At 37.6% G+C, this 15,909-nt stretch overlaps 2 protein-coding genes across 10 annotated transcripts in view; one reads left to right on the top strand and one right to left on the bottom strand.

Annotated features, from left to right (window-relative positions):
- Positions 1-15,909, bottom strand: part of CPNE3 (copine 3) — a 121,168-nt gene that overhangs the window by 28,889 nt on the left and 76,370 nt on the right. The gene's annotated exons all lie outside the window — the stretch shown is intronic.
- The window catches only part of CNGB3 (cyclic nucleotide gated channel subunit beta 3), a 59,120-nt gene that overhangs the window by 1,798 nt on the left and 41,413 nt on the right, over positions 1-15,909 (top strand). The window contains exons 2-3 of the mRNA XM_051612628.1: positions 995-1,070; positions 10,425-10,530. Coding sequence (XP_051468588.1) covers positions 995-1,070; positions 10,425-10,530 — 182 coding nt within the window. The remainder of the gene's footprint in view (positions 1-994; positions 1,071-10,424; positions 10,531-15,909) is intronic.

Raw genomic sequence — 15,909 nt, 5'->3', positions numbered from 1 at the left:
CCCTTACAACAAAACATCACACAAGTACCTTTAGTATGCACAGACATAGATTGGGCTTTTAATTTTCATTTATATATTTATATAATATAGATTTTAAATATTAGAACTTTAGTGCCAGATTCTGTGAATAGAAGTAGACAGAAAAAAACAAATACTTTCATAGAATAAGAGAAACTCCAAATTATTCTCAAAAACCCAAACAAAGAGAAGGTCATTTGGTTTGGAGAGGGAAAGGAAAAAAATGTTCATGAAGGTCTGAAATATTTTAAAGACAAATACTTTTCCATATGTTTATACTATCTAATAACTTTATTAATCAGCATGATAAACACCAGTCATATTTCTGCTTTCTGGGATAACAAACGCCCGTGGACTTGATTAGCAGTATGACGTTTCACTGTACTGTGAACACCTAAGAGTCCCCATGTTCTTTTCATTCCCTCCTCCAAGGACCATGCTGTCAAAGTCAAGGCAAACCAAGCTAAAGGTACATGAGGACTTGGTTCATGGATCTAAGCCAGTAAGTGTGAGAGAAAGTTAATTTTTTGCAGTGAAAGTTGATTCTGCTCTGTATTTTGTAAAGATTGACATCTGTCATTGTGGTAAGGTAGTTCAAAATATATCAGATCTATTAGCCAAGCAGAAGGCTCAGCAGAAGTCTGATAAATTCAGAGGAGCAGACTGGATTGTGAGTGGCAGTACTGAACAACATGAAGGAGGTTCTGGAAACATGCAGCAGGAGAATTCCAGGCTAAATACCTGTGTTTGCACAATAAATGTCAAGACATCCATTTTTTATTTCAGCATCCAAGTCTTTTTGTGAACCTAGCTGGAAGGTCTTGTCCAAGAACACAAACAGAACATCCTGGAGCAAAGCTCAATGTGTATCATCTTGGTTAATCAAATTCCTAGGTGAATGTTGCAGATATCAAACCATCCTTATAATTCTCATCAGTGCACATCTACAGTTTCTAATCCTGTTTATTTTTTTAAGGATGAAAATAAAAAAACAGATGAAACACAGCAAGCAGAGACCAATAAGAGTGCAGAAGCCGTACCAAAGCAAGAAGGTCAGTAATAAGCTGTTCATGAGTATTCAAAACTTATTTGGACAAAATATATGTACACTATATAGGACTGTAAATAGAATTGTTTGTCTTCCAAATCTTCTGCCAAGTACTGATCTTATTTTTCATTTGTGGAAGCAATTAAGATCTCTGAATTTCCTTTGACCTCAAACCAATAATTTATTACAAAAATACGAGCACTGTCCAACAATAATAAAAGGCAACAAGCTTTCAAGCACATTGTTCTTTCATGAGCTTGTCCACTTCGATCAACTGGTTTAACATTATCTTTTTCCTCTTACTGTAAATTGACTCTTAGAAACCTTACTTTAATATACAAGTTTTTTGTACTGTAAGAAAGAAAACTGCATATTTTTTATGTATCTTTTGGCCCTACTTCTCATATGTATAAAAAAAAAATTATAAAGCAGATGTAGACTTTAAACTACCTGACATTCAAATCTTTTGTTGAACAGCTATTCAAAACTTTTTTTTTTTTTTTTTTTTAAAAAAAGGAAATAAAAAAATAATGTTAAAAAGGCAATACCATTAATAATGGTTTGCCATCACCATTTACAAGGCAGCCAAGACTAGAGAACAGGAACACAGAACTCAGGGCAGTAATACTAGGGAATTATGTGCCTAAGCAGCTGGCTGCTGAAAACAGTGGCAGCTGGCCATGCCAATTCCGCCCCCCTCTGCCTCCACCCCCCAGTAGCCAAGCCTACTTTCTTTATACCAGAGTCAGAATGACTGCTGCAGCAACTACCAAAATAAAGGCTCAGGATGGGTGAAGCAACATCTAATGCTGGACAACATCCCTTCTTCCCTCCCTCACATTATCAGTGATGCAGCCACTTTTTCAATCCTCCATTACCGGAAAAAAACACCAAATCAAGTTTTTGTGCCACCTCATGCTTTTCCTTTGGGAGAAAAAATCAGGTTCATTTCACTGGAACAGCAAAGCATAGACTGAGGAACCTTTAGCTTCCTGTGATAAAGATGATTAAGGAGAGGAGTAACTGGAAAATTGTACAAGGAAACTTTCATAATCCCTACTTGTGCTTTGTCTAATTGTAACAAGTATCACAATTCCTCTTCGGATATAATGAAACTTTAAACAAAGTCCATTTAATGCAATTATCTTGTTATACAATGGCTGTAGCACTAAATCAATGGAGAACAAAATCTGGCACGAATTACCTGTTAGCCAAAACTGGAAAAATCAAATCTGATGTTTCATGGTTTTTTTCTCAACATTAAATCACAGATGCTGCCCCATGACAGAACAAAATATGGTTATAGAAATTTTTGTTGTTTCCATCCAAAATATGAACTAATTTTAGATGTAATGTAATTAATTAATCTATATTTTGGGACAGTAAACTATTTTTCCCCCCTTCTAAAACATAAAATAAGTGTTGGCATAGAAGCAACTATCTCATCAATTACTTCAGGAAAATATAATAACATAGGCTCCATCTCTGTTTGGTTCTTTTAAAATCTATAGTTTTCTAGAAGATGCTTCAAGCCTTATTTTCAAACAGCCACAAGACACTTTCTCCTCTTGCATGTGGGTATCGGTAATTTAGATAGACAACAACTATAAAAGCCAGAGAACTTGTACAAACACCACACTTCAAGTTTAGTTTACGAATTCCAGCACCCCTGTACTTAAGTCCTCACCATCCAAACTGAATAAGGAATTTTGTTACCTCTGGGCAGGAACCTGAGGCTGGTCTCAAGCAGCTCAGAGGCAGGTCTAGATAAAAACTGCAAAACTTGGTGAACTTTGTGTCAGACCTAAAAATCACATAGACAGATGCTAGAAAAAGAAAATAAGAATATCCGTGGGTGAGCAAATTACAAGACACCAGACTAAGCATTTTGTAGGGAATGTACAAATTTGGAGAGAATTATTAAAAACACAGCCAGCACTCAACCAACATTAGTCAAAGGAGATCAGTTAAAAGGAGAAATTAAAAGTAGTTCAAGAAAAGCCTTTCCAAGATCTCTCATTAGTTTCTCTGATATAGCTAGAATAAAATAGACCAGTAAAATCTGTAATCATAGTCTCATTTTGCAGCTCTGAAACACAAACCAACAGACAGAGTAGGACTTATCTTCACCCCCTTCTTCTCATATCGCCAAAACCATCTATCACCTTCTCCCTTTCTCCTATCACTTCACAAGGCAGCATGATGTTCCCAGCACAGATGACAACTCAGCAGGAGGCACATTTGGAGCAGTTTGGTTAAAACCTTGCCACTTACATCACTCAGCAACACATGGTACTTTTGGCTTCTTTGTTGGCTACTTGTTGCCTCATCTCCACCTCCTCAGTTGCCCTGTCTCTCACTAGCTTTCTTCCTGATTAGTTCACTCTGTAATTAATTCTCTGTGCTTAGGCAGTTTGTTCCACAATTGATTCATTTTTTAATTTACTTCCTGCATTTCTTTATATACTTATGAAAGTGTGATTCACCTAATTACAGGTTCTCTGTGATGTTGAATCTAGCTGCTATAGTTTCTTTGCATGTTGATCACCTCCCAAAACTGACTGGCTATGTAAATGCTTCACTTGTTTCACAAAATGTTGTTCAATAGCTCTGTTTGTGCTTATGTTTTTAAGAAGGCTACATCCAGTCTCCACCTGCTACCTGGTGTCTGCATTATCGTTCTCTGCATCACAGTTTCTTTTATCCTTCTAGCAGCTCCTTCCAGTATGGTTCTTTCCAACTCATTCTTCCCCCCTCCCTCCCCGCTTCCTTCTCTAAACACTTCTCAGCACTATATTTAAGTAGTGCTCTTCTGAAGTTTTATCTCCTTCTCACTTTTCCCTCACTAGAACTTGCCTGTTTCCAATATTCTGGTTTTTGGTCTCCCTACTTCTACTAAATCAAATGTCTCAAAGATTTTTTCCATATTCACAGAAATATTTATGCAGATATCACTTTGTTCTTGGTAGGACCCAAGTAAGCAAGCTAGTCTAAAACTATCATAGGCATTTCTATACATGCTAGAATTACATCTCTAGATCATAAAGCAGACAGAACCTCCCATCTGAGAGATTTAAATGTTAATTTTCAGTAATATTTAGTATCATCAGAGCCTAGATGCTTTGAAAAGTACCCAAAGGATATGTAAAAGGTTATATACCTGCTGATAGCTGGCACCTTTCATTTATTAGCCTAGCAGTTTTACCTCTTTTCTTCCATAACAGGGGAATCCAAACCCGTATCTCTCATGTTACAGTATACCTCCCTACTACCCACATAAAGTCTAGGCTGGAAAGATGTGGGAGGAAACTCTGTGGCCTTCCTAATGGCTGGGCAACCATGCAGAAAAGAATGCTAACACTTGCGAAGTCTGAGAAGACAGATCACAACGTGGAGCCTGGAACTAACCTAGAGGTTAACTGAAATATTAGCCTTGTAGGAGGAATGAAGAACTTTGATTTCAATATATTACAATATTGTTAAATCTTTTAAAAAGGAAAAAAGTAACTCTTACAACAGATATTTCACCTTAGTGCAAAAAAACAAGGCCTAGAGCCAAGATTTCCTCTTCTTAGAGGAAAGTTTGATCACTAGCTGCTATATAAAAGATGGGCACTCCCTCCCTGTTCCTGTAAATAAAAATGAAGCAGATGTATTTACTGAGGGTAACAAAAATCTGTTGCTGTAAAACCCCAGCTAATTTCTGCTAATTAGGCACCAACTATCTCTATGTGGACTACCACTGAGTTATAAGCCCCTGAGAAGGGAGATTTGAATTAAATGTTAAATTTCACAGCTAAAACCTGCCTTTGGCCTGTTATGAATCTGACTCTTAAGCTGCTTTACAAAACCTATCCCCTAGCACCTCAAAATCCAGGGCTAAATAAGTGGTTTGTGTTTAAAAAAATACAAATCAAGTACAACATTTAGATATTACATGCTGCAGCTCAAGGAACAAAACCTGTCAATGCAAAGACACTTTTAAATAATAATTTTATTCCTTGTCTTCCTGATCCCTTATATTCTCTCCACTGGCACTGAGTCAACTGGCAGCTATTATTCCCATAAAATGTATTTTTAAAAAATTACAAAGGACTTGAATATGTCTAATCAGCTTGCTTCTACTCCTGCTGTTGTGAGTCTTGTAATTCCTTTCAGATCTTCATTTTTCACATGAGTGACAAGGGTAAATACTAGGAAAACAAACCCAGCTTCATCCAATCTTTCTTTCTTTACATGGTAAATAAACTTTTGTAATACTTTTGTTAAACACTGAAGTTGAGGGTTGAGTTAAGACAGACTTATTCAACCCCACTTATTTCTGAACTGTTTTCCCCTGCACAGAATATCTGTTAAAAAAATTTTATTTGGAAAGCCACAGAGGTGTGTAATTTGTAATGTCAGAGATGAGGCTTCTCTTGTTCTTCCATTGATATCCTGTGTTTATCTTTCTCGACATCTTCATGGCCATATAGCTTCATCTTTCAGATATTCACAGATATACTCAAGAACCCGTCTGAGAGGCAAGAACAATCAGGGAAATTATTCACTATGTCTGAAGTAACCCAGGAAGTTTGCAGACCAGTTCTCTCATTCCCATTATACTGCTTCAAATGTGAAGCCAGTCTTCTGCTATTAAAGAGAACCTGCTCTATATGTTATTTAGCAGGTGGTAGAACTTAAGAGGCTGAGGCTTCTGACCTGTTTTCGGACTTCTAATAGTTTGAAAAAAGAGGAAATAACAACAACCAAAAAAACCCGCTGATTTTAAGTGTTTAATGTTATGTTTCTAAGGGATATGTGTCCCCGAGTTAGCAAAAAACCCATATTACTAAAACATTAATCACTTATGTAATGTGTATGTATGTATGTATGTAATGTGTGATGTCCCATTCCAAACAGTGCTGTCTAACCTCAAGTATTTCCATTCACTCTCCCATAATTAGTTCTTTCCTGTATTCCTACTAAGTATTGAATCATAAAGTAACAGAATGGTTAGAGATGGAAGGGACCTTAAAGATCACTTAGTTCCATCTCCCCTGCATGGGCAGAGACACCTCTGACTAGACATGATTGCTCAAAGCATCATCCAACCTGCCCTTGAACACTTCCAGGGATGGGACATCCACAACTTCTCTGGGCAAACTGTTCCAGTGTCTCACTACCCTCATATTGAAGAATTTCTTCGTAATGTCTAACCTAAATCTTCCCTCTTCCAGTTTTGATCCATTCCCCCTTGTCCTGTCACTACAAGCCCTTGTAAAATGTCCCTTCTCAGCTTTCCCGTAGCCCCTTCATCCACTGAAGGCCACTATAAGGTCTTCCTGGAGCCTTCTCTTCTCCAGGCTGAACAACCCCAACTTTCTTAACCCGTCTTCATAGGACAGGTGCTCCAGCCCTTGGATAATCATTGTGGCCCTCCTCTGAACTCTCTCCAAGAGTTCCATGTTCTTAAGACAGTTTAGACCTATCAAAATTTCAGGACTTTTTTCTTTATAGAAGAAACACAAAAGAACCAACATTTAATGTTCTTTAAATAAAGATTGCCTGCATTAATCCTGTTAATAAACATCAGAACTGGGTGTTAAGTTTTACAACTGTATAACATATAACAAGTACCTAAATTTAATACAACACCATTTTGTGCTAAAATGTGCTTTTGTACAGCCAAAAGAAGAAACACAGGGAACTCTTTGCTTTTTTATATGAGGACCATAAGTAACTGTTTGTCATTAAACATTCTACCTTTGCATATGTCCAGCCAATCCAGAACGGGAGGGGAAGCTTAGGTAAGAGTTGCTTGTACAAGGCAATGGGGCTGGCTGGCATTTCTAGGAAAGAAAGTCTTCCCTTTCTGAAGTATGACAAAGCAAGGGCACATTTGCTATCCTGTACTCAGGAATACATTCAACTGCTACTATCTAGCTGCTGACATTTCTTAGTATCTTCATCTCTAAAACCTGATCTTTTTATTTGCTATTTTGATTACTTCCATTTATTGCAATAAGGATAACACATTTGTGATATTAAAAGCCAGTTATGGCTATGGAATGTGTATCGGGACATAAATGATCCAAGAAATAGAGCTTTTAAAGCCAGCCTACTGACTGAGGGGTTTTTAAATGTGTCTGTAGAGAAAATCCTCACAATTTCACACAGAAAGAAACAAATTTGACACATGGCTGGCAGTGGTGCTAGACTATGATATCCTAATTCTAATGCAACTAAGCCCTGTGCTAGTCCTGGAGATTTATGAATTTTAAACACTTGTGGAAGTTTGGAATATTCATGTGATTCAAATGTTTCCCATCAGTCTGAGTCCAGTCAGCATTAAAGAGTTAAGTGGCTTCAGACTTTAGACTGAATACTTTGAAAGAATCTATAAGGTTGATATGCCATATCCTTCTGCACTGGAATGTTTATGTGCAAGTACATTTTTTTACTTTGTGGTCTTCCATTCCCATACACTTGTTATCCTTCCAAAGATGGATTTTCATATTCAGGAGCCTGTTATTCTAAATAGCATGTCTACACTGGTATTTTATTTCAGATTAATGCCCTTCTTAAACAAATATTCTGATTGTTCCCCACTGTGCTCTGTGTTTTTTCACAAATAAACAAAGAACACCTAAAATAAAACAAAAAAAAAAAAATTAACACTAGGAATTACTGGATTCCTTTAGAATAAAAATAATCCAGAGGAAGTACTCCGTGAACCAACCTGCTTTAATTAAGCTGCTGTTGACCATTCATTTCAGAGGATCACAATAGACCTCAAGCAAATGTAGCGTGGATGCCAGACCTTCAGCACCATAACACTGTTCTGATTGTTCCTATCAAGTTGTATTTCTTGCTAGTATAGATGTAACTAGGGGCAACTACTACAACAAGGGAAATTCCCAAAGTAAGGTATTTACAAAAATGTTGCAGTTAGTACATGACTTTTTGGCTGGGTGAGTCAGGCCAGGGAGAACTGGGATGCTACAAACCATGAATTCAGAAGGGATCTTAAACTGCAGCAAATGCTCTTTTGGCTTATGCTTCTTCTTTCTACATCATGTTATGTTGACCACAAAACCACAGGAGAATTTTCTGCCAAGGAAAGCACTGTTGATAGCACCATTTGTAGAGATCCTCTGGGAAAAGGGTTAAATAGAATTTGAAATGTTTAAGGTTCAGTAGCATGACTCACAAATTAGTCAGTTACAAATAGGTCCAAAATCCGTTTACGTTCTGTAACTGCAGCTCCTTTGAGATTTTCTTACAGAGTAAGTCTATGAAATTCCCAGGAGAAAGAACTTTTACTTTACTATAAGAATGTATGCAACTATGCTAGAAGCCTCAGTCCATTTAAAAATTTCTTCCTCCTGAAAAAATAAAAAATAAAAATAATATTTTACTGGAACTCCCAGAAAAGCGCTTTGAACCCCTGCAATGAAATGGTATAAAACTCTTCCATTCTTTCTTGACCTTTCCTGGGGACGGGAATAAAAACAGTACTCTTCTTACATCTCACTTCCCTGAATGTGTACTGTTCTGTACCTTAAAAATTCCTTGGCAGATCCTTCAGATAAGATGAAATATTTTCTAGTGTTATATTTCCAACAGACTTTTCCTCAAGAAACTGTAGTAACTGCTGCAGAACAGAAACTGCATTTCTATTAAGTGGGCTAGACACTGTTACCAATTTAAGCCATAAATCCAATCAAATGTCAGATCTAAATGGAATTCCTCACAAAAATCTTCCCAGCTTACAGGTGATAAGTAATACAAATCCTCCACTGTCTTTTCATACTCAAGACTGCTACAATTCTCCAACAGAGTATTGGAAAATTAACCACTAAACTTGCTAAGTCAATAGCCATTTGACCAGCACCTTGGGGAACATTAATTTCTTTGCCTGCTCTTCAACTACATGTCTTACTCTGGCCTGAGTATTTCTGGAATCCCGAGATACCTCTGTCTAGATTTTGTCTTTGATTCGGTTTAAGACATTAATTTCTGTAAGAGCAGCATGGCCTATGCAGGGTATTCTCACTTCTTAACCTAAATTCTAAGAAAAAAATACTAGAAATGCCACACCGGTCCTATAATCAAGTGTGCATCTGGTAAAAGTCTGAAACTCAAGAAACAATATGACTGTTCTTAATATATGCCTGAAATAAAGTACTTTCCCAAATCTAAATAAACAGTGGTAGGAAGGTAGTTTGGTTTGTCAAGTGCTGTAAACAGTGTGACCTGCTGTCCTTCACTAAGTTTTTTTCAATGCCATTTCAAATAACCACCCTCCAACTTAGCAGCTTAACAGTTTACTGTTGTAACTGCTTTTACTCCTCTGAAATTAATAACAGCTCTCTATATAGAGAGTGAAACTATCAAAAACTTAATTTTTCTCTTTTAATAAAAAATACTTAAGGTCTGATTTTTTTTGAGCTGCATTAATTTAAAATTAATTTAAAATACAGCATACACAACAGGCTCCTGATTTATTTGCTATGATGTTTTGCTGCCAAGATTTTCCTTCTATAATAAAATTATTTAATGTATTTATGAAGGCTGAGTTTGTTCCTCCTTTATGCAAAGTGCCAGACTGAAGACAGCTTCCAAATTATTTTTCATAATGGAAATTTAAAATAAACAACTAATTGGAAAAAAAATACTTGCATAAAAGCCACCTAAATGGCAAAGGACTATACCATTTATACAGAATTTGTCTCAAACTATTACAGATTTCTTATTTAAACTCCTTTGAAAATGTTACTCGTAACAAACATTAAGAAATAGACTATTCAAAATTCTACATACTCACATCTTTCTTTATATATTTAAATAATAATTTTCTCAGCAACAACTAGGACTGTCATGGCAGCTGAAGCAACAAGAGGTTTAATGCAATTCAGACACTGGAGTATAAATAATGTAATTAATGTTTGTTATAGATAAACAAATAAGCTACTCTTCAATTTTTTTCTCTGTATTTCACATGGGATTTCTGGACAGATCTATATACTTGTCCTCTACATACTTTTTTTTTTAATATGCACACACTAAAAATTGATGGCACTGCACAAGTTCTTGTTGTTTATACCTACAGAAGAGCTCTGCATTAACCATTGTTGAGCTGGCTACAGAAGCATCTAGTTGAAAAATCACAAATAAGTTACATATTCTAAAAGATACAGTCATCATAAACATGTTCTATACAGTTCTATTCAAAGGTCTGGTCCCAGAATCAGTGTGATGTAGTGCTTGTCCACTAAAGAAATGATGGCTTCCAAGCCGTGATTCCTCCAAAAGTTTTATCATAATTTTTGGAAACTGGTATTAAGAAATTAAAACCTTTTCTCCCTATATACAGTCCCAGAAAAAGCACCTGAGCCTCCAAAACCTGAAAATTCAGATGAACCAGCTAAGGCAGTTCAACAGGAACAGAATGAGCCAAGTGATGGGAAAGAAGATGCTAAGTGAGTAAATTAAATTTAAAAATCTGATGTTTTTTTCCTGACATCCTGACTTAACATTTCTGTGTGACATATTTCACTTCTTTATAAGTCTCTCCTTGTCCTGTAAGAATCTGAAGAGCTTTATTTCAGTTCTAAGGCAATCATCTATATGAGATATGAATTTAGTATGTGCTTTTGACTGTTGTGTATGTCATCTGAAATTGCAAAAATGAGGAAAAGGATTTGCTCAAGCAATTATAAATGAATTCTAAAAATGCTGCTGCTTAGCTATTACTATATGTTAGCTAAAGATTAAATCCCAGGATGCTGCCCTGAATAGCTGGACTGTTTTTCACATCATTCTGACTCAAATGCTTTTTACCCTGCAGATTTTTTTTGTTAAGTTATACCATTAAATCAGCATTATTCTCAGCATCCAGAGGATTCGGACTGTCTCTTCCTGAGAAGAGACAAATGTATTAAACAGAAATGTTCCTTCAGGGGAAAATTTAGGGTCATCCAACTTTTGGAAAAAGCTTAGGTGAGTGTTTTGACTAAAATAGAAATAAATATGAAGTTTAGAAAACAAAAATCTTGGAATAGTCTACATTCATTACAGAAGCCCAGACTGATAGAACAGCTCAGGCTGAAAGGCTGCTCCAGAAGGAATGAGGTCCAAACTCCTGCTGAGAGTAAGACAAATTTAGAGTTTAGGCCCTGCTCCCAGGTTAGATCAGGCTGCCTAGAACCTTGTTCAGCAAAATTGTGAATGTATATCTCCAAGAATGGAGTTTCCACAGTTTCTCTGGGCAATCTGGTCCACCATTTGACCATCCTTATCATGAAAATTATTACCTTACATATAATTCATTTTTTCTTTGCCCTTCCTTGTTTCTGTTGCCTCTCATCCTTCTGCTGTGAAACTCCAAGATCAGTCTGAATCTTGTGCTCTATAACCACTTCTTTGGTAGTGGAGCACTGCAATTACCTCAGTCTTCTTAACTTTTCATCTGCAGTCTGAACAAACTAGCTTTCTTAGCATCTCCTCATTTACCCTGTACTCAAGTCCTCAGTCATCTTAATAGCCCTCTGCTACTGTTGCACCAAGTGGTCATTGCCTTTCATGTGCAGGGGATACTACAGCTAGATACACATGCAACCTCATAAATGTCACACAGAAATAACCACTCCTCCTCAATCAGCTGTCTATGCTTTTTCTAAAGTATGGCATGTAGTTAGCCTTCTTTACTTCATGAACACACTGTGGATTCATATTCAACTTGTTGTCCACGAGGACTCCCAAGTCCTTTTATGCACAGGTGTTTATTCTAGTCAGTCAGCTCCAAGCCTTTACTCCTGCATGGAGTTATTCCATTCCAAATATGGAAACTTGCATTTTCCTTTGCTCAGCTTCACAAAGTTCCTGCCTGCCTGTTTTCCCAGCCACTTGAAATCCATTTGAGTAGAAAATAATAGATACACTCTGTCCAGCAGAGGGTAGAAACTCCTCCTGTTTGCTTTTGCCTTCTCTTATTTTGATTGTCCTGATGACACAAAGCAAGTCTTTCCCTGACATGGGTTTGTTTAATTTATAGAACAGATTAGCTTTCCTCTCTTTCACTAAGGCAGACTTTGTAGCACAGTGACAAGGAATAATCAAACAAAAAACTAATGCATACTACTCTATAAAATAATAGATGCAATTAAAAATAAATCTGGCTAGAATGACTGGAAATGTTATAAAGAACTTGGTAATTGGAATGTGAATCCATAGTCCAACAAGAAAAATCTAGATAAAACATCTCCTTTTTGTCATTGTAGGATACTTTATTTGATGTTTACAGTTCCCCTGGTAAATCCTGTAACCATGGTTAACATAATTACAATGTGCTTATGAAACACAGGGCTGTATTGCTTGTTAGTAGAAGACAAAATCTGTCTGTTAAAAGGAAATTTAAAATGTTTATGTTAAGAATTCTCTTCTCAGAGCTGTTGTGACTCACTGTCAGGTGTGCATCCAGTTATATCTAGGCAGTCTTATTTGAGCAACAGCTTCTAAAAATACAGTAAATATTTGGTAAACTCTACTGTCAAAACAGTTACCCACTGAATGCTGCAGTAAAGCTTGGAAGGCACAGCACTAGTGTCATTGCATTGGTATGAAACTAAACTAAATAGATCTTTTATACAACTTTGGAGCAGCTGGAGGGAGGATAATTATTAAAATGTGCCTTTGAGAGCATTTAATTAATTGCCTCTGAAGATTCATGGAAGTTCTTGATGAAGGTCAATACCTTATTGACTTTATATATTCAAATTTACTCAGTAGAAAATTTTTAAGGAAATCAACTGCATTTATCATGTGAGAAAATCTACATAAATATGTGTGCATATGGAGAATTTGAGTCAAATAGATGTGTGTTGTCTACAAGAACAGCAGTAAATGCAGAATGATTAAACTACTCTGTAACAATGAGGCAAACTAGAACAATACAAAATGCCCTCCTGAAAAAGTGTCAGTTGTGAATCCTCTTCACTCAGTGCCAACTTCTGAGTATCCCATTCCAGGGAATAATCTGGATAAGTGGTTGTTTACTAGTCAAAACCGTATCAAGAACTGTTCATACAACTCAACAGGATAGCCAACAGAGGATCCTATTGTCCAGAAGTTTTTCCATTCCTTGTTTAATTCCTGAGGTACATCACTTGTTGTCAATCTCCATTTGGACATTATCCAAAAGTAGAAATACTATTTAATAACTTTGTTAATCACACAGTGGAACTGAGCACACGCTCAGCAAGTTTGCAGTTGGCTTCAAGCTAAGTGGTGTAGCTGGTTCTCTGGCAGGAAGTGATGCCATCCAGAGAGAACTTGACGTGCTTAAGAAGTGAACCCATAAGAAGTTCTCATGAAGTTCTACAAGGCAAAGTGCAAAGTCCTGTACATGGATCAGGGCAATCACCAGCATCAGTACAAGCTGGGTGATGAACGGATTGAGAGCAGCCATGCAGAGAAGAACATGGGTATACTAGTATACTAAAAATCAGCCCTGAGATGGCAATGTGCACTCAAAGCCCAGAAAGCTTATTCTATCCTTGGCTGCATCAAAAAAGTATGACCAATAGATCAGGGGATGTGATTCTTCCTCTCTGGCCTGATGAGACCCCACCTGGAGTACTGAGTCCAGTTCTGGGGTCCCTAGTACAATAAAGGCATGGAACTGTTAGAGGAGGTCCAGAGGAGACACACAAAAATGGTCAGGGGGTGGGAACTCCTCTCCTAGGAGGAAAAGCTAAGAGAGTTGGGATTGTCCAGCGTGGAGAAGAAAAGGCTCAGGGAGACCTTATTGTGGTCTTTCAATATATAAAAGGGGCTTACCAGAAAGTGAGAGACTTGTTTCCAGGGCCTGTCATGACAAAGCAAGAGGTAATGGTTTTAAACTAAAACTGGGTAGATTTAGACTAGAGTAAGAAAGATTTTATTATTATTATAGGGGTGGTGAGACACTGGTTGCCAAGTAAAGTTTTGGTTGCCCCACCATTGGAAGTGTTTAAGGTCAGGTTGGATGGGGCTTTGGATTACCTGATCTAGTGGAAGATGTCCCTGCACACAGCAGAGGGGTTGGACAAGATGATTTTTAAAGGTCCCTTCCAATCCATGGTTCTATGATACTGTTATGGAAAAAGCCATAATTTGGTTGATTGAATGAAATAAAGATTGATTGGTAGAATTATGTTCACTGGAATTTCAGATTTTTTCCAGTTGTATTTCAGGGAGTAGAAAGGGCCAGCTGCTCCCTGAGGGAAGGCATGAGGAGAGCCAAGGAGAACCCCAGCACAAGCAGTGTCCTTACCAACAAAGTGCAGTCTCTGAAAACATTAAGCAGAGCAGGATCCTAGTAACAGAGTCCATCAACAAGCCAAAGTGATGAACCAGGTTTAGGGCCTATCCAAGGAGTCCAGTCAGGATCAAAATATATGACATATATACATGTGACATTTTGCGAGATTGTGGTGCATCAGCTGTGTCCTCCTTCCAGTTCAGTGGCATTAGAGTTGCTTTTTACTCATGGTGTAGCACAGCCTGTATTATCTATTAATAGGAGAGTAAGGTTTTTAACTTTGTCTGAAAGAACAATTGATTTTTTTATCTTGTGAACTGAACAACAGCTTTGCCAAAGCTCTAGTTTACCAAAGCTCTTGAAAGTTACCATAGAAACTGTTATTCCATGAGAAAAAAAGTTTCTGGCTTCCCCTCTCAGCACTTGCTCATTTTTAAAATACAGCAGTACACAGCAATGGACATTAATAAACAGTAGGGAGACAGCACTGGTCTCAGCCACCTGAACACAGCATTTGTAAAAGGAGACACACAAGAATGGCTGATGTGCCAAGGCACTGAATTACGGCCAAGTGACTGAAATTTTTAATGCCTGTTTCCTAATGGCTTAGATAGAACTGCACACAAGTCGGTCCTGTCTGCCAATACATTGTTTCTCCCCTCCATCTTTAATGATAATGTGACTGAAAAATAGGTAATTTCCATGACAGCTATTTGCTGAGTAATAATAATCTCTAAGAGGGAGGGCTAAGGCTACACTGTCTCTTCACAGCAAGAAATGAGGGAACAGAACAGCACTCAGAACTTAATTTGCACTCTAATAGAAGACAGTGGAGTCTTATTAACAAAGAACTAGCACTGCTGCCTTTATACTGTATCTAGATTGCTTTCTGCTGGGGAGGGTTAATAAAAACACCTATGCACTACACAATCCTGCACTTTTTTGAAATGCAGTGCAATAATTTCAGGTCAGATACTGCTTAGGACTTAAGCAAATATGGCACATCCCCAGGGAGACACAAGGACTAGCCCCTCAGGTATGCAGGTGTGGGTCAGGATCAGTGAGGCTCATGACCAGGCCCAGGCCTAGCCACCCCTGCCACCCAGCAGGACATGTCAGACAAGCACTACAGCTGCCACCAAAAACAAATGTCTCCAGAACACCTTGATCTGCAGAGGAATATAGCCATTTGTACACAAAAGCAAAGGACAACAAGCTTTGTGAGGGTACTCTTTGGAACCCAAAATATAACAAATAAACCAAAACCAAAAAAACAACAAAAAAACCAAACCAACCGAACAAAACTCCCCCCCAAAAACCACAAAAAAACCAACAGCCCACAATTTACATGATCACACAGGTGACACAGGAGAGGCAAATGACTACACAGGGGGTTGGGAACAAACACAGAACCTGTGGCATGAGTTAGCTGATGAATAGGAGGACTGCATTAAGTGTTTTGGAATGTAAGAGCAGAGGAGAGACAAATGCCTAAGGAACAAGTAGTAGTGGATGCTTGGCATCAGGGGATGAGACAAAGACATTACAGCAAGTCCTA

The sequence above is a fragment of the Apus apus genome, chromosome 2 (genome assembly GCF_020740795.1).
Source record: "Apus apus isolate bApuApu2 chromosome 2, bApuApu2.pri.cur, whole genome shotgun sequence".
Lineage (NCBI taxonomy): Eukaryota > Metazoa > Chordata > Aves > Apodiformes > Apodidae > Apus > Apus apus.
The sequence above is the reverse complement of the archived record's forward strand: the minus strand, read 5'-3'. Positions and strand labels throughout refer to the sequence as shown.